Below are 25,022 nucleotides of genomic sequence, written 5' to 3'. Positions count from 1 at the left end.
GCATGAAGGGCAGCGCCAGGTGGCTGCAGGGCGAGTCACAGGAGCCTGCGCTCACAGGGCCGCCCCCCTCCACGCAGCTGCAGTTGGTGTAGAAAACCTGGGTGGGAAGAGAGGGGAGAAAGGCCCTTAGGAGCCTCCAAGGGCAGACAGCTGGCCGAGGGCCTGAGGCCCACAGCCAGCTGGGATAGAGTTGGCCAGAGTGAGGGCCTTCTGACCCCTTGGCTGAGTCAGGATGGCTTGAGGAGCCAGGCACCTGGACAAGGATTCTGTGTGTGTGTGTGTGTGTGTGTGTGTGTGTGTGTGTGTGTGTGTGTGTGTGATGGGGGAGGGGGTGGATACAGACAGAAAGAGGAGCCTCGCTTCAAGTCAATTGCAAGAAAACATCCCCAGGATGGCCATGTCCCCAGGCTGGGCCTCTGGAACATGAATTCACACTCCCTAGGCAGCCTGGAAAACCTTGGCCAAGGATTCTTCCAGAAGTGATCTGAACTGCCAGTGCCCTCAGGCTCCAGGTAGGAGCAAGGCCAAGCCAAGAAGTCTGGGCTTATCTTTTCTTCCCCATAGATCAGAGCATCTTGACCAGAGTGCGCCAGTCACCCAGGGTCTCAGATGGGACACAGGTGTGCAGAGATCGGTTCCATCAGACCTTGAGGTGTCCTGGCTGGCCTGGGCAGTGGGAACCCTCTGCCTCTAACCTCCAGTCCTGGCAGCCACAGACTCTCCCCAGTGTGAAAAAGGTTGGAAAGCCCTGAGGTGGATGCTGGAAGCCTTGGGTTATAGGGACAAGACCCTATCTCACAAAGGCCACTCTGGGGCTTCCTGGATGAAGGACTGGATGGGGGAGGCAGGTGAAGGGGCCCATCATGGAGAGGGGAGTAGATGGATAAAAGGGTTTTGATGTGAAGTTACTTAGGAGGGGAATCAGAAAGGGGAAGGAGAGAAAGAGATGGGGAGAGAGAGAGAGGGAAGGAGGGAGGGAAAGAGAGAGGGAGGGAGAGAGAAAGGGAAATAGAGAGAGGGGGAAGGCAGTCAGAGGGAGGACAGAGAGACAGAGGGAGAGAGGGAGAGAGAGGAAGGGGGGAGAGAGAGAATGAGAAAAGGAGAGAACACTTAGACATTCAGGCTTTGGTAACTGGATGCTCTCCACTGCTGGCAGAACTGATGTGTGTCTCCAGGCTGTGTGACTGCCCAAGTGTACTCATTTCACACTGCAAGGAAAGTGGCCTTTGGACCTCCAACGACAGGCTGGAGATACAATGGAGGGACGGGAAATGAAGGCACATGTGAAGGCAGGTTCCTAGAAGACAAAGATCCTGTCCGCTCCTTTTCTTGGAAGCAGAAGTTTGCTGGGATGGACACTAAGACTGGAGACCTTTCTCTTGGGGTTTTCCTGACCCTTCTGTCACAGTCTTCTAATTCCATGGCAGGAAGTTCTTCTCATGAATGACTTCAATCTTTCCAGCTGCCTGGAGTTTCACTCCCCGGGGCACTCGGCCCACTCCCTTGCAGCCACCCACCCTCCCCATCTTACCTTGGTAGCTCACTCATTCATACACTGTTAGTATAGCTGCGCTGGGCACGGAGCCACCCATCCCCGAGCCAAGCTGCTCACAATCAGCCCGAGGATGCAACATGTCAAGGCACAGCTCCAGACCGGGGATGACAGTCCCTGAGTGCTGGCCCAGTCTCAGCTGCACTCTCCTCCAAATACTGTATCCAAACCCAAGCCTCTGATAATCCAAAGAAGGGGCTTGGCTGGGAGGCCAGAGCCTTCAGGTATAGTCCCAGCTCTGGTATTGAGACTCTGAGTAGTACCTGGTCCTTTCCTGGGCCTCCATTTCTTATCTGTACAATGGGCATAATCTGTACAATACACTTAGTGTGTACTATGGAGTGTTAACATTTTCTAGGCACTGTGCTAAATGCTTTTCTTGGACCATGTCATGTGGCTCTTCATTCACCATTTAATGAATTCATCTGGGGTAAAGCATCTATTTCGCACATTGTCTGCTCTATAATAGGTACTGCGTAATATCATCCCCATTGTCCAGACCGGGAAACTGAGGCACCAGTTAAATAGTTTGCCGATGGTAACAGAGCCAGTTAGAGGCAGAACAGGGTTTGGACTGGGTGGACTGGCCTCAGTGTTCAGGGCCCACATCCAGAAGAGTTTACAGCCCCACCTGTCAGGGCCCTGGGGCCTCCGGAAGAGCTCTCAGAGAGACTCAACTAAGTCAGGACAATGAAGGCTAGGCGGTCCGGAAGGTTGGGTTTGTGATTATTCCAAATGCGAGGAGTTTACACAGCCTGCATGGTGCCTGTCTGGCTTCTGAGGGACCAATCATCAACAGGTGCTATCCTCTGCACCCACAGGTGTAGCCCCAGTCACCCCCTGGAGAAGCCTCGGGCTTAGATGCTGATGCCTGGCACAAGGGCAGGATTCCGTATCACTCCAGACAGAGGAAGACGTTGTCATAGCAACCAGCCTGCTGCTGCCCCCTTCCCCATTCCTGATTATAGCCTGGGGGCCCGAGAAGGTGGAATTTGTCCCCCTTTGTCATTTTAGGGGAGGGAGAAGGAGGGGCAGAGACAGCTGGTCTTGGTGGCCTTTCTAAAGTTCACACAGAATACACTGCTGCTGATGACACTGCCCTCATTTCCCTACTGGGCTCCTTGGCTAAGTCCTCAGCTCCCAGGATAGGGCCTGGGCACAGAGGAGGAGTTCGGTGAAGGTTTGTTGATTGGCTGACTGACTGACTGACTGAATAGACTCATTAAATCAATCTCCTCACTGGTTACCCTATGTCCTATCCTGTACTCTGCTCACCTTCCTCTGCACTATGACCTCACATGGGATCAAATACAGATCTGACTCAATCACTCCCTTGCTGAAAACCCATCCATGGCTCCCCACTGCTCTCCAGATAAAATTCCTATTTTATTTACCTAGAATTCAAAGCTCTTCCTTCTCTGGGTCTTGCTTTCCCTCCATGAACACTTATGCTGCTCCAATGAATTATCTGTAGTATCTGTGTGTGTGTGTGTGTGTGTGTGTGTGTGTGTACATTTTTCCAAATCTCTACTTATGCTATTCCCCCTGCCTGAAAAGCTCTTTCCTTCTAAGTCCTAGTTTACCTGCAACTCACTCTTGGATCCAGCACAAACATCACCTCTCACGAAGACTTCTGGGACCCTCCTGGGTGAAATGTGTCCCCTTCCATCCTTGTATGTACTTGTAGGGGGCTCTTCTTTTGCCTATCAGCACCCTTGGGATTCCTGTGAGCTACTTCCTTTTGCATCTGCCCTCCACGGAGAGCTAGGGGCCAGATCTGGCTCACCTGCATACACTGGGCCCAGGCTAGCAATGAAAGTTTACTGGGAGAATAACGGTCTACATCTGCCAACAGATGGAGGAGACAGAAGGAGGCAGACAGACAGAGGCAGAGGGGAGAGCTAGAGAGTGAGGGCATTCAGGGCGGACCGTGACAGCCACGGGCCCAAGGGAAAGGCAGAGCTCTGAGGAGCAGAGGCTGCCCCAGGCCCAACTCACCTGGCCTTTGTCCAGAGTTTCCTGGACCACCTGGCTTGAACAGCCTGCCTGGCAGGGCGTGATGTATTCCACATGGGCGCTGGGGTCGCAGACAGGGTTAAAGTCGTCCGATGGGCAGGAGCAGAGCTCCATGCAGAATGGAAACAACCCTGGGCCAGGCGGGGTGCTGGTGGGAGAGAAGGGTGGTGGGGTTGGTCTGGCTCTCCGATAGGTGTGGACTCAGCCCTGCAGTCTGGCTCCCCACCCCTGAGGGCAATGGCCAGAGATTTCAGCCCCACACAGGGGTTTTTCATTGTCAGGGATGCCCCACGATGGTGGGGTGGTAAACTCCTTGCCATGAAGGTATGCAAGCTGGGAGACTGTGAGCTCAGGAGGCCTCCTGATGGGAGAAGTGGGGAGTAGAGTCTGGACCAGGGGCCTCTGAGACCCCTTCCAACCCACAGATCCTACGAGTCTTTGGGTTTCTTCTACAAGTATCTCTGCCTCAGTGACTTTTCTATAGGGAATACAAGATCAACTGTGTCAGACGAAAAGTATCTTTCCCTCAGTGAGCTGGATTGCTTCTTCTTCTCAGAAAATTAGAGCTATGAGTGTGGGACCCAGCAGGAGAACTGACCACCTGTGGCATCTCCAGCCTGTTCTGGGCTCCCTCTGGGCCTCAGTTTACCTGCCCACCATTGCCATCCTGCAACCTTGACTTCCCTGCTCACTTCCACCACCCTGTTCCCTGTGTCCAGGGTAACATTTTATTTTATTTATTAAATTTTTCGAGTTGGAGCCTCACTCTGTTGCCCAGGCTGGAGTGCAGTGGCATACTCACGGCCACCTCAGCATTGACCTGCTGGGCTCCAGTGATCCTTCCTCCTCAACCTTCCAAGTAGCTGGAACTACAGGCGCATGCTACCATACCCGGCTAATTTTTGATTTATTGTAGAGATGAGGTCTCGCCAAGTTGCCTGGCCTGGTCTCGAACCCGCGGGCTCAGGCAATCCACTCGCCTCGGCCTCCCAAAGTGCTAGGGTTACAGGCTGAGCCACCGAGCCCAGCCCCAGGACACATTTCAGCTTCACCTGCCTCCCTCCTGAGGGCCCGCTCTCAAATCCCAGAGTGTCCCTGCTCCAGTTTCCAGGGCAAGGTGGGGAGGCCAGGGCAGGAGGTCAGAGAGAGGCTAAGTCCGAGGGGAAGGTCATCCTGGGAAAGGGGCGGGAGGTGGCTCCTGGGGACTCAGAGTATGACCTGGCTTTATGTTAGGAGGGAACATAGCAAACCTGCCGGGGACACAGAGGCCCAGAAAGGCTGGTGCCTCACTTAAGGTCACACAGTGGCTGGGCTGTGAAGGAAAAGGCCGGAGGGGGAGGCTGAAGGTTCCCTGGTGGGCGTGGCCCAGGCTCAGGGGCAGGCGTGGTTAGGTTAGTGAAGTCTCAGTTCCATGGAGGATAGGGTTAGCAGGAGGTAGGGAGATGGACTGTGGCCAGGGCGTGGGGTAGGAAAGAGGGGCACAGGGCACAGGTGAGCTCCTCATCCTCCCTAGTGGGAGGGGTCTCCCTATGAGTAGGGAGGAAGAACATCAGCCACACAGGCCTTTCATCTTCCTCTCCTGCCAGACAGCACTCGTGTGTGTCTGACACAGTCTTGGCACGTCTCCCTCAGGGTGCTGGGGGAGCAGGGAGCAAGCTGACACTGTCTGAGCTGAGGGCTCATCAGGAGGCTGTGCCAAGGGACTCCGCCCAGGAGGAGGCACTTCCCAGAAGCCTCTGCCAGCAGCTGGAAGGCTGAGCAGATGAGAGCTGGGGGGCTCTTGCTCGGTCCCTCCTCTCTCATTGCCCACCTGGAGCTGGCTGCTTCTGTGTGGAAAGTCCAGGCTCCAGGCTCTGCCCCGTCCCCCTGGGTGGGTGACTTTGACTCTCTGAGCCTCGCTATACTCCTCTGTGAAGCAGGAATAACAATAGGACCCACTCCAGAGATCCTGTGAGGGTTCAACGAGATGGAATGTGGGAAGGGCTGGGCATAGTGTTGGGGGCGTGGGAGACTCTCAGTTCTTAGAACTGTTGGTATTCTGAATTGTGTGGAGATGCGAAAAGTCCTTGACTTGCTTAGTGGGTCCCCAAAGGCTTCTTTAATAAATTGGAACGCAGTGCTCAGGAAATAAATTGCAAAAATATAGATGAGAACATGGGTAAGATGAGGTGTCAAAGCCCAGGACTGAGAGGGAGAAGAAAAGAGAGACAGAGCATGCAGGATGCCTGATTTAAAAAAAAAACACAACACACACACACACACACACACACACACACACACACACACAAAACTGTGGTAAAATATCCATTCACTTTTTACTCTAAAAAGCATTTGAAGGCTCTGGCTCTTTCTTCAGACCAGGGATTTCCCGAGGACATGGCTGAAGCCGTTGCTGCAGTGCCCAGAACAGGACTCTGTATACAGAAGGCCCCTTCCAGAAAGCAGAGTTGCTTCCCTGTTTGAGAACAGGAAAAGAGGGCAGGGAAGGAGGGGAAGGAGAAGGAAGAGGAAATAGGGGAGGAGCAGTTGTTGAGGGTGGGACCTGAGACAGACAGGAAGGGCTGGGGGCTCCTTGGCCCTAAGCTGAGCTCCCCACAGCCATGTAGAAGGAGCCCAGGTGAGGAAAGCTGGCACCTGGGTGGTGATAGGAGATGCCAAGGAAGTGGTGGGGCAGAGAAAGTTGGGGAATTCTGACTGGGTGTTGGGCCAGCTTAAGCCTGGAGCAGTTTCCAGGAAAAGTGAAATCATTCTGGAGAAGAGGCAGGAAGGTAGCTTACAATGTCCTCTCCAAGAAAGTTCCCTGGGGAGTGTGTGTGTGTGTGTGTGTGTGTGTGTGTGTGTGTGTGTGTGTGTTGGGGGGGCAGGTGGGGTTTGGGGAGTGGGAGGGGAGATAGGCATCAGGCCTTCCTTCTGAAGGGTGGAGGCAGGTGTTGCCTCACAGATGTGGAAAAAATAATTCTGAAATTTTAGGGGCATGGAACTACTGAATTTTGGCACTCACGCTCTAAGAACCAAAAAGCCAGAGGTCTCCAGTCCAGCCCCTTCTCCATACATGAGTCCCCTCTGCAGCCTCCCGGACAGGGGCCACCCAGGCCTTGCTCACCCCCTCCCCCATCCTTGTCCCTGGGGATGGAGAGCTTGCTTCCTCCTGGGCAGGCCACTTCTCTGCCTGGGAGTAAAAGTCTTTCTCAAACCAGAGTTCTGCCTCTGATGCTGAGCCTACCAGGGCTCGGCCACCCTGGACATGCCCCGTCCCAGCCTGCACCTCTCCCAGGCCTGAACTTCCCTGCCTTTGATGTCCCATCTGTGCCCTGATGTCGTCACTGGAGGGCCCCATGACTTGGCCCCAACAGAGACCTATTAGGCAGAGAGGTGAGGAGACCGCTATGGGGGAGGTGAGATCTGAGGCGGGCGGTACCCCACTGACCCGGCCTCTGTCTGGGACGCCGTCCTCCCCCCATCCCGCCTGCTCACGTCGCCTGCAGGCGCCCACACACACGCTCACCCAGGCTGGCCGGTGATGCCCGCGATCTGGTGGGTGGGACAGCCGATGAAGAAGAGGGGCAGGCTGACGAAGAGGCACAACAGCGACCCCAGCAGGCAAAGAGCGCCGCAGCGCAGGGGGCTCAGGCGGAGGCCCTTGACCAGCGCACCGCCCACCACGATGCCCACGATGGCCGACGGGATGATGAGGCAGCCAAGCAGCAGGTTGGCGTAGGAGGCTGTGATGGAAAACTGCCGCTCCAGGAACTTGGGCAGGAAGGTGGCCATGCCCGCCACCATGGACGACATGCACACCTGGGACAGGGCCACCAGCAGGAAGATGGGGTGGCGCAGGGTCCGCAGCAGCACCCTGGGGAAGACTGTTGGGGCGAGGGGGGAGGAGTCAGAGCAGGAGGCCAGCCACGCCCCATGACTGACCCCTGCCCCGCTCAGTCCAAGCTGTTCCATTCCTTCCATCACGTCCCTTCCCACTTAATTCTATTGCAATCAACTCCATCCCATTTCATCGGCCTCTTTTCCATTGAACTCTATCCTGTTTGTGAGATTGTTTCACTCTGTTCCATTGACTGCATCTCAAAATACATTTTTTCGTTTAATTCTGTTTGATTCCACACAGGTCTCGTCCACACCATCCTATTTGGTTCTGTCTCATTTCTCCCATCCCATCTCATTTCCTCATTTCATCTTTCTATCCTACTTACTCATTCCTTTTTCTTCCCTACTCAGCACTTTCCATCCTGTCCCGCTACAGCTCTTCCCAAGCCACCTGGGCCTCCGTCCTCCCTTCTGTGTCTCCACCCTCATCTCCCATCCCTAGTTTGTGTTTCTCCATAGCACTTCACCTAATGTCCTTCATCTAGCTGTTTATCCTCACCCTGCCAGAATGTAAGCTTCCTCTGGAGCAGGGGGTTTGTCTGCTGCGGTAACTACTGGATCTCTGGGCATACAATAAATATTTGTGGGATGATTGAAGGAATGAATAAAGGGACATATAGACAAATATGTGATCAGATGTCAAAATGTCCGGGGCAGACCTCCAGAGAAGGTGAAACACAAGCAGGCTTAGTACTGGAGGCTTCCTGGAGGCAGGGCAGAGGCAGGGCTTGAAAAATGGAGGCATCTGTAGCACTTTGGGAGGTCGAGGTGGGCGGATCACCTGAGCCTGGGAGTTTGAGACCAGCCTGGAAACATAGCAGATTGAGTCTCTACAAAAAAATTTTAAAAATTTGCCAGGTGTGGTGGCATGGACAAGTAGTCTCAGGAGGCTGAGATGGGAAGATTGCCTGAACCCAGGAGGTTGAGGTTGCAGTGAGTCATGATCTTGCTACTGCATTCCAGCCTGGATGACAGGGTGAGATGCCAACTCAAATAAATAAATAAGCAAATAAATATTGTTAAAAAAAGGAGGCATTTGGAGAGGTGGGGAGTGGGGAGAGGAAAAGAAATTCTGAATAGAGGCAGAGCAGGGGCAAAAGTTTGGAGACAGGAGGAGAAGTGACTTTCGGCATCGGTGACCTCTTCAGTCTCCTGGTAGCTCCTAAAATGGGTGTCCTCATGGCAAGTCTGCTAAGTTGAAGGGTGCAGAAGGGTGGGTAAGACCCTTCCTCCCTGGGCAGGTAGTAGGGGCAGCCCAGGTGATGTCCAGGAGCACTTTCTGTTCTGACCGAGTGACACTTTCTTCATTAACAACAAAAGAGAGGGAGGTAAGACTGAAGTTAGGAGCAATGTATGGAGGAGAGGAAGAAATGCCTTTCTAGGAAGAATAGCAAATCACTTGCCAGGTTGGGCTGCTGGGGCAAGATAACCGTGGGGGTCCTCTGGGCCAGGTGAGGCAGCAGCAGGCCCTGAGCCTCCATCATGGGAGGATTTCTGCCTGTTCTCCGAGCATGGCTGAGCCAGTTGGTTCCCCAGCCCCCCTGGGCCTGGCCAAGAACCGTTTTCTTGGGAGGCAGAAAATAAAGACAAACAGTCCAAGAGGAGTGGGTGGGGGCTGAGGAATTCCCTGACGTCCCAGGCCTGCCTCCTTGCCAGCCTCCCACCTGTCATAAGCTGCCCTGGTCAGGGCATCGGAGGCCCTATGTGAGCCGTGGAATTTCGATCTGGCTTGGTTCAAGGTGTACAGGTGTCCTCACTGCATGGTGGGGCCCACAGAGGGGCAGAGACTCACCCAAGTTTATCCAAAGAAGCTGGGACAAGGCAGGAATTCCCTGGGGTCTCTTGACTTCTAGTAAAGGGCCATTCTCCCTTCATCCTCCCTGTCCCTGCCTGGCTCTGACTGTTTCCTCCCAATTTCCTGCACTAATCACTGCAGAGTCCTGTGTGCCCATCCTCCATCTCTCCTTGGCATCCACAGCCCGTATTCAGAACAGATGGAAAATTCCTGGAGGGCAGGGGCTATCTATGCCTTTCACATAGACAGGGCGACCTGAAGGGGAATTCCAGAGACGTCTCCAGCACAGAGGCAAATCTTCCCCATGAGACAAGGCTCCCCTTAGCTCGGCGCAATGACTCCCATGTCAGATAAGCCAGAACTTCCCTCAGCTCAGCCACTATGTCCTCCTCATCAGCCAGGGGTCTCATCTAGCTTAGAGGCCAGGTATCCACTCTCAAATAGGACAGGTCCTCCCTCCATTTAGGAACTATGTTTTCTCCAGCTAGCTGTCCCTTAATTCAAGGACAATGTCTCCCTCATTAGACAAGAACCTCCTCCACTTCAGGGACTATGTCTTCCCCATCAGTCAAGGGCCTTCTCCTCTTAGAGGTCAGATTTCTTCCATCAGACAAGGCAGGCTCTCCCTCCATTCAAGGACTGTGGTGGGCTCTCCCTCCATCAGAGAGACTATGTCTACCCCATTAGACAGGGGCTTCCCCCAGCTCAGGGGCTATGTCGTCCCCATCTGACAGAGGCCTTCCTTAGCTCAGGGACTATCTTTTCCCAAGAGTTTAGGGCTCCACCAGCTGAAGGACATGATTCCTCCTCCCTGTGCCTCCCTCAGGGTCCTAGGTGGTCAAGGCCAGGCCCTAGAGTCAGACTGGCCTCTGTGAGGTTCAGCAGAAGCCAAATTAGCTAACTGACCACAGGGCCTATGGCCAGCCCTCCCTTGGTCCCCTCCAGAATCATGGAGAAACTGAAACCATTAGAGGCAATCTGGCCCAGAATACTTGCTCTTGGATCCAATTTCAGTAACTGGCCCCAGCTTCCCTCTGGGCAGGAGCCAAAGCAGTGATTAATAAGCAATTCTGTGGTGCAGTATGCTAGGGCCTTGGAACAGCTGGGGGTGACCTGAGGCCAGGCAGTACACACCACTGCTTCTGGGCCCAGCCCCATGCACGGAACCCAGGCTCTCCTTTTCCGTGGGAATGCTGGAGAAGCGAGGGCTGGGTTACTGTCCTCCCCACATCAAGTCTTGGGAAACTCTTCTTAAGAACTGGCCCGGTTCCCTCCTGTTGTAAAAGTCCTCAGTGGGGGATTAAGCAACACCTGTGGATTTCAACCTCCTAAACCACAGGCAGCTTAATTTACTATCCTAGGACATGGTCAGTACAATAACAGTGGAGTAGAAGTAATAATTAAAATAATTGGACCGAGCATAGTGACTCAGTCTGTAAACCCAGCACTTTGGGAGGCTGAGGCGAAGAGGATTCCTGAGCCTGGGGGTTCGAGACCAGCCTGGGCAACTTGATGAGATCTCGTCTTTACAATACATCACAAAAAAATTAGCCGGGCGTGGTAGTGTGTGCCTGTAGTTCTAGTCACTCGGGAGGGTGAGGTGGAAGGATTGCCTAAGCCTAACAGGTCGAGGCTGCTGTGGCCGTGAGCATGCCACTGCACTCCAGCCTGGGCGACAGAGTGAGGTTCCAACTCAAAAAAATGAAATAATTGTACCTAGTATCAATACAGTGTTTTGAGAAGTATACAGGGGGTTTCCATAAACCATCCCTTTTGATTCTCGTAATAGTCCTTGAGAGAGACAGAGCAAAGATTATTGACTCAACCTTCCAGATGAGAAAACTCAGGTTAGAGAAGGAAAGTAACCCCTTCACCAGTCAGTGCTGGGGGCAGGACTCAAATTCAGGTTTTCCGATTTGCCATCCGGTGCTCTACAAGAGCTTGGCACACAGCAGGCACTCAGTCGATGCTCACAGGATTGGAGAGAATGGAACATGTACTCTGGTTACTGATAGATTGGGTTCATAGTCTCGTCATAGCCACAAGGACCTTAGATCACTGAGTCTACTCCTCACTATACAGAGAGGGAAACTGAGGTCCAGAGGGGAGGAAGGACCTAGCACAAAAGCCCATGTCTTTGGAGTTTAGCCCCGAGCTCTCTCCCCTGGGAATTTAACAATTTTCCGAGGGCCTTCCATTTATAGCCTCAGTGATGGGTGGGCAGAGAAGAAGGGTCACAGATGAGACAGAAGAGGCCCTGACCTTCAGGAGCACAGCGCTGAGGGGAAGGGCTGCACAAGTACATGGCACAGATCTGAGCTGATATAGAGGCCCTGAGGGTTTGGAGAGCCCAGAAGAGAGAGGAAAGCAGCCATGATGGCGGGGAGAGCCCAGCAAGCTGGAGGAAGGAGTGGTTTGAGCTGGAACTAGGACAGGAAAGATTTTGACAGATAGCAGGAAAAAACGTTCTAGGCAGAGAGGACTGCATGGGCAAAGACTCATGAGGAGTGTGTGGTGCTCATGGGGGGTCTGTTAGTGAAGAGGATGAATCAAAAAAGGCAGGAATGGAGGGTTCTGTGTGGCCTCAAGCACCCCTTTGGCCCTCCTACCCATAACCTGGTCTGGGCTCGCTTACCTTTGATGAACTGGGTCACTGTCAGGTCTGGTGCGATCTGGGCTAGGCCATCCTGCTTCTCTGGGGACTCCCCAGGGCTCTGTTCAGAGGGGGAGTCCTTACCCTGGGGAGACAAAAAACCAAGGGGAGTCAGCTGGACGCCAGAGATCCAGCCCAGAGATGGCTGTGGGCTGAGGAAGGGAGCACTGGGAGAGGAGAGGCTGGGTGCTCAGTCTCCACTTCAGGAGCAATGGGGACCTGCCTTATCCCATTTGTTCTTGGCCCTGTAGACACTCAACAAGTGGTTTTGAAAGGATGAATGAAATTCCTGTGGCTCAACTTTGTCATCACCATCACCAGTGTCCACATGGCCAATTGTCATTACCATCCTTGACTTCATCGTAATAGCCAATATTCCCATGAAAATGACCACCATAACCATCATCCTCATTATTATTCCTGTCACCTTAATTATATCATGGTCATTTACTCATGTTGATAATATTGTCGTGATATGATGATTGTTTTTCTTGCCTCTGTCTGTCATGTTCATCACCAACATCATGATGATCAGAATCACCAGTATCATCATCACCGTCTCTAACATCATCACTATCACTACCACTGTCTTCCCCAAGATCAGTGTCACCAACTTCACCTCCACACCACTGTCACCATGCCACCAACGTCACCAAAAATACCATCGACTCACTAATCCTGTCACCACCAGCATCACCAACAGTATCTCTTGACATCATTATCAGTGTCATGGATACTGCTACCATCAGTGTCACCTATCCCATCACCACAATGACCAGAGTCACTGTCACCAGCAGGGACAACTTTACCACTCTGTTTCCATCACCACCACCACCACCACCAACAGCACCAACGGCACCAACATGGTGGCTACTACCTCTCTTCAGTTATTATGTCACTCATGATTGTCATCACCTGGAGAGTGGTCAGGCAGGAGCCCCTAGTGAGCTGCGCTCATCAAGAGGTTGGAGCGGTTTGGGCCTCCGGGCTCATCTTATTCTACATTGTCTGCTGGGACAGGAAGGGAGCTGTGTTGGGGGATAAGAGATAATAGCTCCCTCTCCATCTCTTGGATGAGTCGAGCCATACACCAAGAATGTGCTCACCTCTGGACCCAAACTGTGAGGATGTCCATGGACACACCAAGTGTGTCTCTCTACCTGGGTGAGGATGGTCTATGTGCAAATCCTGAAGGAGTGATCTTTTATCCAGGGCAAGAGAAGACTTGGTGTGTGTGTTGGCTGGGGGAAGCCACTGTCTTCTGAGCTCCCTGTAACTAGGAGTGTGCAAGCAGAGGCTCCCTGCCCCCACCCTCCGGGTTCAGGATCCTGTAGGCCATGGGGGAGGGCTGGGTGGCTAGGGAGAGCTCATCTAGCTTCTCTGGTTCTGCCTCCTTTTCCCACATTGCCTGTGGGGTTCCTACAGGACTCACCCTCTGGTCTGATACCTTCTTTCTTGTCATCTCATTTTTCTTAGGGAGGCTCGTGAGGCAAATTCTGGATTCTCCCCCATTTCAGAACCTCATGCCTGCCTACCCCAGAAGCTGCCCTGTTTTAAGCTTCCTCCACCTGCTCCCTGGTGCTGGCTGGCTCAAGGCTGACCTGTCTAAGCAGAACACTTAATTCAAATATTAATTCATGTGTGTTCCCTTGGGCTTTCTCTTTCTTCTCTTTCAATCCAGCAGGGAGCAGGCTCTGGGTTTCCTGTTCTCAGGGGAGTATGTGGCAGCGCAGAAAGCCTTGGTTGTAAGATCTTCCTGGCTTCTGTTTCCAAAGCTTGAATCCACTGAGAAGATTTGGTGAGGAGAGAGGGAAGCCTCTGAGATTGAGGGGAAGATAATGCTATGCTCCCACAACTAAAATCTGGAAAGAGGTTGGAGCGGGGACTGAGCAGTTTGTGAGTTCCATGAACAACAGGAAGTTATGTACTTTCTGAGATAGGACCTAAGGAAGCAGTTCACCTCCAGGGACAGGCTGCAGGCTGACAAGGGAGACTGGCCTCCCACATTTTCAGTCACACCAAGACTCCACTGCTCCAAGCATGTAAGGAGACCACATGGGCCAGGATGGTGGGTGGGCATTACTGTAATGACCAAGGTGGGCTGATGCTGATAACTTCTGGGTGGGACGGGAACCTCCCTGGGCACTGTATAAGACCTCAGCACCCTTGTTTTGCCTTGATTAGCTATCCTTGAGAAGGCTGGGGTTGAATTTCTTGATGATCTAGGAGAACAGGCATTCAGAGTAGAAATCAAGTTGATTTTTAGAGACAATAAAGGCATCTCTATTTCACAAGCTTAGGTCTGAGTTCAATCTTGTTTAGTATCTGTCTCCCCTGCTGGATTCTGAGCTCTGCAAGAGCAGAAATCATGTTTCTCTGGTTCTCTGTGGAAACTCTGGTGCTTAGCACAGTGCCTGGGGTGAAACAGTACCTGATAAATCATCTATTGAGAGAAGGAGTACAAGAGATGGCAACAATGGCTAGTAGGTGTAGCTAGTGCCAGGCTTTTGGAAGAAAAATGAGAACATCAAGAGGAGATGCTATGATACCACGAGAGAGTCCGGGACTGCTAATGGTTCAGAGCCAGGCAAAGGGTCCACACAGAGCACCCCAGGGAGCTGGCAGATCTGAGATTCCAGGCCACGCCAGGCCACTGGTATGTGGGCTGGTGACTATGCATGCATGAGCCTGCTCCATCTTCACTGGGGCCTGCAGCGGAAGGAGTCTTACCTTCACACGCGAGCAAACAAGTTCTGGGGTTAGGCAACTTGTTCAACATCACACAGCTAGAGGTGGCCAAGCTCACACCTGAGCTCAGGTTTGTTTGAGTAGAAAACCCATGCTGAAGCTGGGCTCGGTGGCTTAGCCTGTATTTCCACGCCTTGGGAGGCTGATGTGAGTGGATTGCCTGAGCCTGTGGGTTTGAGATCCACCTGGGCAACTTGGCGAGACCTCATCTCTACAATAAATCAAAAATCAGCCGGGCGTGGTAGCGCGTGCCTGTAATTTTGGCTACTCAGAAGGCTGAGGCGAAAGGATCACCGGAGCCCAGCAGTTCGAGGCTGCGGTGGCCAGGAGTGGCCACTGCACTCCAGTCTGGGTGACAGAGTGAGACTCCAACTCAAAAAAAAAAAACCAAAAAAACCCAAAAAACCCCATGCTTTATCCACCACGCCCTGCGAGCCAGAGACCCTGACACAAGACTGGCAGAATTAGGAGACCGCTTCATGGTGTGATTTGAAGGGTTCTGAAGTCTCACTGTTTAAGTCTTATTTCTTTGGGTGAGGCACCCTGGGTCTATTATTCATTTAGAACTGCACTGTCTCATACAGCAGCCACTAGCCACATATGGCTCTGAGTACGTGAAATGTGGCTAGTCCGAGCTGAGATATGCTGGAAATGTAAAATACACATTGCATTTTGAAGACTTCGTATGAAGAAAAGGAAAATATTTCATTATTCATTTTTTACATTATATGCTAAAATAAGAATATTTTTGATACAGTAGGCTACTAGAATTTACATATTTAGAATTACATGCATGGCCCACATAATATTTCCTTTGGATGTGCTGCCTTAAAGAGAATTCACAATTCTCCTTTCTCAGTCCCGGCCAAGCTCTGTGAGAGTGGTCTAGGAAGGTCACCATAGTGGTGGGAGGGTCCCAGATAGCCGAAGCAAAGGAAGCTAAGGGTGGGTGTTGACCCGGGAAGAAAGGAGGAGATGCTGAGGATAGACTGACAACTTTCTTTTTCATTTCTTTTTTTTCTTTTTGAGTTGGAGTCTCTCTCCTTCACCTAAGCTGGAATGCAGTGGCACGCATGCTGACAGCCACCCCAGCGTCGACCTGCTGGGCTCTGGCGATCCTTCCACCTCAGCCTTCCAAGTAGCTGGAACTACAGGTGTGTGCTATGACACCCAGCTAATTTTTTATTTATTGTAGAGACAAGGTCTCACCAAGTTGCCCAGGCTGGTCTCGAACCTGCGGACTCAGGCAATCCACTCGCCTGGGCCTCCCAGAGTGCTGGGATTACAGGCTGGACTGACAACTTTCTTATCAGGGAGGGGCAGGTTCACCCTTTAGAGACAAGCAGATTCTTTTGAGTTCCTTGCCTGGGTTCCTTGTCCTCATGTAAATGGTAAAAATAACCCCAATGTCATCTGCTCCCACACATACATGTCATTTAATTCCCACAGGAGTCTGTCTGGTGCAGAGATTATGACTGTACCTGTTATACAGAAGAGAAAACTGAGGCCCCCAAAGGGGAAGTGTCACCCAGAGAGTTATTGGCAGAGAAGGCTCTCAAACCAGGTACTCTAGTCTCCCTGTTCAGCCCTGTCTCCTGCTGTGGAAAAAGCATGGGATTTAGAGATAGGAGGGAAGGGACAGACCTTCAAAGGCTGGGTGGTCAGGGAAGGCATCTGGAGAGAAATGCCCTTTGGGATTTGAATAGATGGAAGCAGGAGCACAGGATAAGCAAAAGCATGGTGGTGAGAAGGAGCTTGCAGTGTGCAGGATGCGGCGGGGACATCAACCGGATCACAGCAAGTACCTCGCCGGGGCAGGAGTGGAGGCAAGAGATGAACCGGAGCCAGACCTGGCCAGTTTGAAGGGCCAGACTAAGAGATTTGGGCCTTTTTCTTTGGCATCAGGAGTCCAAACTACCCCCAGCTCTTGTCCCCTGTATTCCCCACAGATTTTCGCCTCCTCCTAATCTGTTTCGAGGACAGCTGACTAATCGCGGGTTTCAGAAACAGGAAACACTGTGCCTCTGCTAAGAGCACGACTTGGAGGACGTGTTTACATGTGGTTTGCCCAGGTCAGCAGGCCTGGATTGAGGGGGCTGTTGAAACTTCCCCTTTGCAGTTCTGTGCTGACTGCTGCAAACCTGCCAGACATAGCATGCTGTGTGTGACTCAGTCGGTGGAAGGCCCCACTGTCAGCTGGGCCTCCAGGGATCCAGGAGCCGTCCTTGAAGGGAGCTGAGTTCCTAGAAGGCTTTGTTCAGGACATGGGTCCTCAGTCCCATGAGTGAACCAGTGTGGACTCTGGCAAGTGAAATAGAACTCTCTTCTGGCCCTTGGCATCCATCACATGTCGCCAAGGCCAGCAGACAAGGATGGGAATATCTGCTAAGCTTTCTACCCGCCATAGGCAATCATGATCTTACCAGAGTTCTTGGAGATCTGGGCTTCTATGAGGAATGAAACCCTCTCCAGCTCTCTTTTAATGAGATTCATGCCATTGGTCATGTCTCTTTTCCCTTTGGCTACTAGGAATCTTAGAACCAAAGTGGCTCAAGGACATCAACTGAATTCATCTTTATGGTCCACACATCTATTTTTCTCTCTCATTCTGATAACCTTTTGCTCTTATTTATATTTTTCCTGCTCCTTAGTCCTGATTGATTGATTGATTGATTTGCGACAGGTCCTGCAATGGATTTTACTGGGTTTGAATTCCAAGCTCCATGATTTACTAGCCATGTGACCAGGTTTATTTAATCTCTGTGTAACTCATGTCCCTCAGGTGTAAAATGAGGGTATCTACTTCAGCTAGGTGTAGTGGCTCGTGCCTATAATCCTAGCATTTTGGGAGGCTGAGGCAAGAGGATTGCTTTAGCCAAGGAATTTGAGACACATACACACACAAAAGGATGATACATATAAAGGTCTTAGAACACTGCATGGTACAAAGTAAGCAATACATGTTAGCTTAAGTCTTATTGTTTTTCTGGTACTATATTAGTAAACACACTGTGTCTGGTGTGAGCTGTTTCAACCCTCTTATGGAATATAGTGGAAGTAGAATATAGAAAAGCATATAAGAACCACAATGAACCGTCACCTCATGCTGGTTAGAATGGCAACTACCAAAAAGGTGAAAGATAAGTATTGGTGAGGGTGTGGAGAAAGGGGAACCCTTGCACACTGTTGGTAGGAATGTGAATTAGCGCAGTCATTATGGAGAGCAATATGAAAGCGCCCCAAAAAGTAAAAAATAGAACTACCATTTAATCCAGCAATCCCACTCCTGGGCATATATCCAAAGGAAAGGAAATCAGTATGTGAAAGAGATGTCTGCACTGCCATCTTCACTACAGCACCAATCGCAATAACCAAGACATGGAATCAATCTAAGTGTCCATTAACAGATGAATGGACAAAGAAAATGTGGCCTATATAGCTGGGCTCGGTGGCTCAGCCTGTAATCCCAGCACTTTGGGAGGCTGAGGCGAGTGGATTGTCTGAGCCCCATGGGTTTGAGACCAGCCCCGGCAACTTGGCGAGACCTTGTCTCTACAATAAATAAATAAATAAATTAACCGGGCTGGTAGCGCACACCTGTAGTTCTGGCTACTTGGAAGGCTGAGGCAGAAGGATCACTGGAGCCCAGTAGGTCGACACTGGGGTAGCCGTGAGTGTGCCACTGCACTCCAGCCTGGACGACGGAGTGAGACTCCAACTCAAAAAAAGAAAAAAAGAAAAGAAAAGAAAATGTGGTCTGTATACACCATGGAATACTATTCGACCTTAAAAAAGAACAAAATCGGCCAGGCACGGTGGCTCATGCCTATAATCTCAGCACTTTGGGAGGCCGAGGTGAGAGGATTGCCTGAGCTCACAGGTTCGAGACCAGCCTGGGCAACTTGGTGAGACCTCACCTCTTCAATAAAAATAAAAAAATTAGCTGGGCGTGGTGGCGCATGCCTGTAGTTCCAGCTAACTTGGGAAGGCTGAGGCAGAAGGATCGCCTGAGCCCAGCAGGTCGAGGCTGCAGTGGCCATGAGCGTGCCACTACACTCCAGCCTGGGAGTCCAGTGAGACTCCAACTCAAAAAAAAGGAACAAAATCCTGTCATTTGCAACAACATGGATGAACCTGGAGGAGGTTATGCCAAATGAAATTAGCCAGGCACAGAAAGACAAATACCACATAATTGCACTTATATGTGGAATCTCAAAGAGCCAAACTCACAGATGCAGAAAGTAGAATGGTAGTTACCAGAGGCTGGGTGAAGGTAGGTTGGGGAGATGTTGGTCAAAGGATACAAAATGTCAGTTAGGCAGGAGGAATAAGTTTAATTGATCTATTATTGTGCATCATGGTAACTACAATTACTAACAATATTTGAATACTTGAAATTGCTAAGAGAATAGATTTTAAGTGATCTAATTGCAAAAAAAGTGGTATGTGAGATAACACATGTGTTAAACAGTTTCATTTCGCCTTTCCACAATATATACATATACAGAGGGTGCCAAAAAATGTATACACATTTCAAGAAAGGAAAAAGCTGAATTAAAATTGTAGTACTCAATAAGGGCAACTTGGCAATACAAGTCACATTTGACTTCTGCAATTACAGGTGTTGCTCAAAGTGCATCCAGACACTTCTGATTATGGAGAACATCTCTTAAAAAGTGTATACATTTTTTTGGTACCCTCTGTATTAAAACTTGGCCAGGTGTGCTGGCTCATGCCTGTAATCCAAGCACTTTGGGAGACTGAGGTGGAGAATTGCTAGAGCCCTCCTAGGGGTTCTAGTAGTAAAAGTAAATAAAAATTAGCTGGGCATGGTGACACGCATCCGTAGTCCCAGCTGTTCAGGAGGCTGAGATGTGGGGATCACCTGGGCCCAGGAGGTCAAGGATGTGGTGAGCCATGCTCATGCCACTGCACTCCACCTGAGTGACAGAGTGAGACCCTGATTTAAAAAAAAAAATCACATTGTCCTCCATAAATATATACAATATTTACTTGTCAATTAAAAAAACAAATTAAAAAATGTTAAAAGTATATAAAAAGACTATTAGAAAAAAAGTCCATTTTTCTATTATGTTTCTCCTTAAGAACTGGCCTGATCAGATAGAGACACCAAGAACAAGCACTCTTTTTTTACTGAGCCTGCGTGTCTGGCATTGAACTACCCAACCTCATCCTTTGCCTCATTTCATTGTTATAAAGATCCTAAGATGTAGACGCTGTGCCTTTGATCCATTCTACAGATTTCAGAATCAGTAAGTAGCAAAGCCGGTTTGGTGTGGTAGAGGCACCATGTGCCTAACCCTTGCCATAGCTGGCACCAATCCCTGTCACTGCAGAATGGATGCCTCAGACACCACAGAAACTTGCATCATGCCTCTTGGGCCAGATCAGCTACCTTTCATCTCTTTTCTTTAGTTTCAGTCTCCTCCTCTGTCAAATGGGGGTTGAAGACTAGATCAGCTGTGTGGTTTTTGTTTTGGGGGTTTCTTTTGCAACAGAACCCTTTTCCTAATTGAAATCTCATTCTAAAAACTGGTATAAAAACACATAAAAATAGAACTACTACTCTGACTGAAGTGTACGCATGTGTGTGCCTGTGCATAAGAGTTTTGCCCTGCCTAAGCCCACGGGTTCGAGACCCGCTTGGGCAACTTGGCGAGACCTCATCTCTACAATAAATCAAAAAAAAAAAATTAGCCGAGTGTGTTAGTGCATGCCTGTAGTTCCAGCTACTAGGAAGGCTGAGGTGGAAGGATGGCCGGAGCCCAGTAGGTCGAGGCTGCGGTGGCCAGGAGCGGCCACTGCACTTCAGTCTGGGCGACAGAGTGAGACTCCAACTCAAAAAAAAAAAAAAAGAGTTTAGCCCTGTTTGGGGACACCCCTTCTCATTTTCCCTATGATGGCACCCAGATGGGTTCCTCTGGGCTGCAGTTTGAAAATCACTTAAGTACACCATCCCAAAAGAGCCTCCAGCCCTTTTGAGGGTCACACCCTTGACCCTCTGAGACCTCAGTCCTATCTGTGTGATGAAGTGGGGTGGAACCAAGCCCTTTGATGTTGGAGAGAGGAGGCTGGGCAAGGGCAGAGCCACAAGCCTGGGACACAAAAGGGCTCCCAGGTTTGTTGGGCGGGGACTAGAGGCAGTGCATGCTAGGAAGAGACACTGGGGACAAGGAATGCCTACAACACCCTGGAACTCATAGTGGCTACAGCAGAAACACAAACTCCCAGGGGAACAGGGGCCTCCTAACAGGACAGATCCCAATGGACCAGCCCCTGGTCCTGGGTTTTAAGGACCATTGCCACCTCCAACTCCAGTCCCATTCCTGACCATTCTCTCAGAGATGTACATTAAGGTTAATGACTGGGAGACAGTGGGTTTCATAAGACTTACAGATTCTTAGGCAAAATTATAGCCATTTAGAAATGTGGATTTGGGGAGTCACAGACCATTTGAGGCAAAGAGTCTTAAAATAATATAGCACAAGTCCTTGAGCATTTCTAACTATTAGGGACACAGAATCTTTTTTTTTTTTAATTTTTTTTGAGGCAAGGTCTCACTCTTGCCCAGCCTGGAATGCAGTGGCATGATCACCGCTCACCACAGCCTTAACCTCTTGAGCTCAGGCAATCCTCTTGCCTCAGTCTCCCCAGTAGCTGAAACTACAGGCACACACCACCATGCCTAGCTAATGTTTTGGTGTTTTGTAGAGACGAAGTCTCACTATGTTGCTCAGAATGGTCTCAAATTCCTGGACTCAAGCCATCTTCCACCTCAGCCTCCCAAAGTGCTGGGATTGCAGGCATGAGCCACTATGCCCGGCCAGAACTTTAAAATCATATAATTTTAGAATTCCAAGCTCTCAGAGATATTGCCAAAATAGCAGACACATAGACTCCTGGTAAATATGAACCAAGGGAGGGTCACGAAGTCCACTGGTGTTAAAATGCTAGAAAGGACAGGCATCCTCAGTGGAGAGGCCTGCTTGCCAGGAAATAGCAGGTTGGAGCCCTCTGAGCCCCTAACCCAGCCTTAAGGACAGGTTCTCAAGAGGACCAGAAGGCACAGCGGGCACAGGGGAGTTGCTGGGTGAATGGGGACACCACCACAGGGATAGATGGAAACAGAGAATCTGTCAAATAGCCCCCAAGGGACCATCTTTACTCCAAAGACCCTGCAGAGCCATCCACCAGGAGCTCTGGGGTTTGACAGGACCTTAGGATTAGCTGATTGTAAGCAGGAAGACCACTTGAGAAAGGTGTGGCCTGTCCTGGATCACTCCCAGGAGGGTGTCTTGGTGGCCACCTGAGCTCTGAGCTCACAGGTACGAGGACAGAGCCAAAGGCAGGAAAGTAGGGCTTCTGCCCCTACTTCAAGACCTGCAAGTCCTCCCCCACCCCCATCTTATGCTCTTCTTGTGGGGACTGTCAATGCCTCTCCCCCAAAGCAGAGAATTCCATAGTTGTGGCCATGGGAGAAACCTGAGTCTTTCCCTGTCTCTGTGCATCTGGCCTTTCTTCACTGCTGCAGAGCTCCTTGGGGCAGGGGCTGTGAGAGGCACCTCTCTGTTCCCTGTAAACATGCTCATGTACTGCTCTCAAGACCAGGACCCATTTAGAGGAAACAGCACTGAATCTGTCAGAGTAGACAGACCTTGTCCAATCTGCAGCCCATTATAACCTAGGCCAAAGACCTTCTCTGGGTCACAAAATTCTTACATTATATACTACCATCTCCTGGATAATTTCAAGAACTGTATTTACTTCTGGGAGGGTATTTAGGAGACCCCTGAGCCCTGATCCTGGGAGAGGATACCTGGAGAGATTTCAGAATTGACCCCCGTCTTCACTTTTTCTCCTTGCCCATCCCCTCTCCCCACATCCCACGTCTGGGGAGCTGGACTTTCTGGCAGTCAGTTCTGCCTCTTGGGGCCTTTCCTCCCGTCCATCCGCCTCCCCTTCCGTGGCCCTAGTGAGCCAGGCTGGTCGGCATTACTGTAAGCAGACCCGGCCAAGGCAGCCTTAAGGAGGAGGAGGAACAATTCCTCCCACATCAATATTTATTGCCTGAAAGCGCTGGAAGCAGATCATCGTGTTCTCAGCCCTCGGTTCTTTTTAAAGAACCTCTCACCCCCTTCCCTCCCTACTCCCAATCCTCAGTGTGCTGACAGAACTTATCCAGACAGCCAGACAGGTTCACAGCTGGGGAGCCAGGGTTTCAAGACATCACAGAGACACACAGGCTCTTAAAATCCAAAGTTCTGAATCACAGTAGCTTCAACTCAAGGAATCGTGCATTCTCAGAATCCAAGGTGCATGTTGCTCTAGGAATCCAGCCTCAGCATCTTACACAGCAGCATAGCATAGGGAAGTAATTTGCTGCTCAAGGTCACACAGCTGACATTTGACTGAGGACAGCTCAGTCTCTCACCCTCAGCCTTTTCTTCTACTTATTCCACCCCATGACCCAACTGGTGTCTTTCTCTGTTCAAATTCAGGACCAAACTTGGAGATTATCTGTACCCAGCAACCCAGGCCCTCTCCTTTCTCTATGATCCCTCCCACTTCCAAGAACTTGTCTCCAAGTTCCGGGAATTCCATCTTATTCAAACTTTGGCCAGAGTTATGCAGAACCGGGAAGAACCATCTGTGGTTCCAAGTTGTCTCCTTCCCCTGAAATGGTCCCTCCCCAACTCTTGCTACTCCCCCACAGCCCCTCGCCTTTGAGGCAGCTGCACTCAGTCCCAGCATCAACCCAACCCAACACTCTCTCTGGGACACCCCATAGCAAGGCAGCACCCTGTTTGAGCAATCTCCTGCATGGCTCTCATATGTCCCTGTCCCCTCACTGCCAAAGCACTGCTTGCCACCTGGACCACGGTCAGAGTTGTCCCATCTATCTCCCTGGCCCTAGCCTTTCCAAATATTCAGATGCACCAACCTGCCACAGCAAAGAGAAGTTCTCTTGCTGCAAAATATTCAACAGGGGCTTGCTTTGGGAGGCCGAGGCAGGAGGATCACTTGAGCCCAGGAGTTTAAGACCAGCCTAGGCAACATAGCAAGACCTCATCTCCATAAAAAGTTAAAAAAAATTAGCCAGGTATGGTGGCACACACCTATAGTCCCAGCTATTTGGGAGGCTGAGGTGAAGGGATCTCATGAGCCCAGGGGGTAAAGGCTGCAGTGAGCTGTGATCGTGCCACTGCACTCCAACCTGGGTGACAGAGTGAGACCCTGATTAAAAAAAAAATACACACACACACACACACACACACACACACACACACACACGCATATATATTCAACAGGATTTTAATAAATTGTCTCTTTGAAATTAGAATTACTTAGTCACCAGTAACCACTTTTACCAGTAACTTAAATTATGATTCTGATTTCTCAGCAACTATTTCCCATACTTGGAAAAGGAGGAAGTTGGATGCACACATTTTCAGAATATCGAGAAATGAGTGAGTACTAAGGAAAAATGAATGAAATTGACGTTAATGACATATAATAAAAACTCCAGTTTAAAAATTTTATCACTTTCTTTTTAACGTGAAGCCAATTTATTGTTTTTCAGGCCTCATGTTTTGCGGGTCCCTGGAAAACTTGGAGACCCCTGACCTGGAATCATCTATCCTGCTCACATGGTCCTGTCCTCTTTTGCCAGTTCTGTGACCTCATCAAGTCTCCCACCAGGCTGGGCCTCAGTGTCCTCTTCTGAGGAGAGGTCCACCTGCCCCGAGAGTGGAACAAGGGTATTCAGTAGACTCCCCTGAGCATCCTGCCTGTTGTCACTTGTCTACGGACGTTTATCCTCTAGATTGTGCCTGCTCTCAGGGTAGAGACTGCATGCTGTTCTCTAGTGTCCAGCCTGGGGCATGGCCCAGAGGAGGCACTTGGTACATTTGTCGCCTTCACTGTCCCCTTCACTGTCATCTCTACAACCAAATTCTTTATGGGGGCTGTTTCTATAGTAGAATGCCATCCCTCTCCTTTCTGTGCTCCCACACTTCCTTTGAGTCCAGCTCGAATCCTTCCTCTTCAGGGAAGTCTTCCCAGCCCCTTCCACCCACCTCCTTGTTCTTAACGTTCCTATGGTGTGTTCAGAATTAACACAAATGTGTAGTGACAAGCACTGAGGCAGTAGTGCATTGGTTGTCGGCGTGAGGGCATGGCCTCAGACAGGCATGGGTTCTCATCCCAGCCCTGCCCTTGCTGACTTTGTGATCTTGGGTGAGTCACCTCCATCTCTGGTCCTTGTTCTCCTCAACTGGGAGGGTACAGGTAAAATATACTGCGTAGGGCTGTTGGGAGGATGCAATGGAGCCCAGAAAGAATGAACTTTGTAAGCTGTG

At 50.6% G+C, this 25,022-nt stretch overlaps 1 protein-coding gene across 1 annotated transcript in view; it reads right to left on the bottom strand.

Moving 5' to 3' along the window:
• SLCO2B1 (solute carrier organic anion transporter family member 2B1) overlaps nt 1–25,022 on the bottom strand; it is a 50,480-nt gene that overhangs the window by 4,562 nt on the left and 20,896 nt on the right. Inside the window, exons 8-11 of the mRNA XM_008052705.2 lie at nt 11,878–11,980; nt 7,074–7,431; nt 3,551–3,716; nt 3–97 (exon numbers count right to left, since the gene is read on the bottom strand). Of these exons, the coding sequence (XP_008050896.1) occupies nt 3–97; nt 3,551–3,716; nt 7,074–7,431; nt 11,878–11,980 (722 nt within the window). The remainder of the gene's footprint in view (nt 1–2; nt 98–3,550; nt 3,717–7,073; nt 7,432–11,877; nt 11,981–25,022) is intronic.

Source organism: Carlito syrichta, unplaced genomic scaffold, assembly GCF_000164805.1.
Source record: "Carlito syrichta isolate Samal-C Ts95f unplaced genomic scaffold, Tarsius_syrichta-2.0.1 Scaffold287344, whole genome shotgun sequence".
Taxonomy (NCBI): domain Eukaryota; kingdom Metazoa; phylum Chordata; class Mammalia; order Primates; family Tarsiidae; genus Carlito; species Carlito syrichta.
Note: the sequence above shows the minus strand (reverse complement) of the source record. Positions and strands in the feature narration are given on the sequence as shown.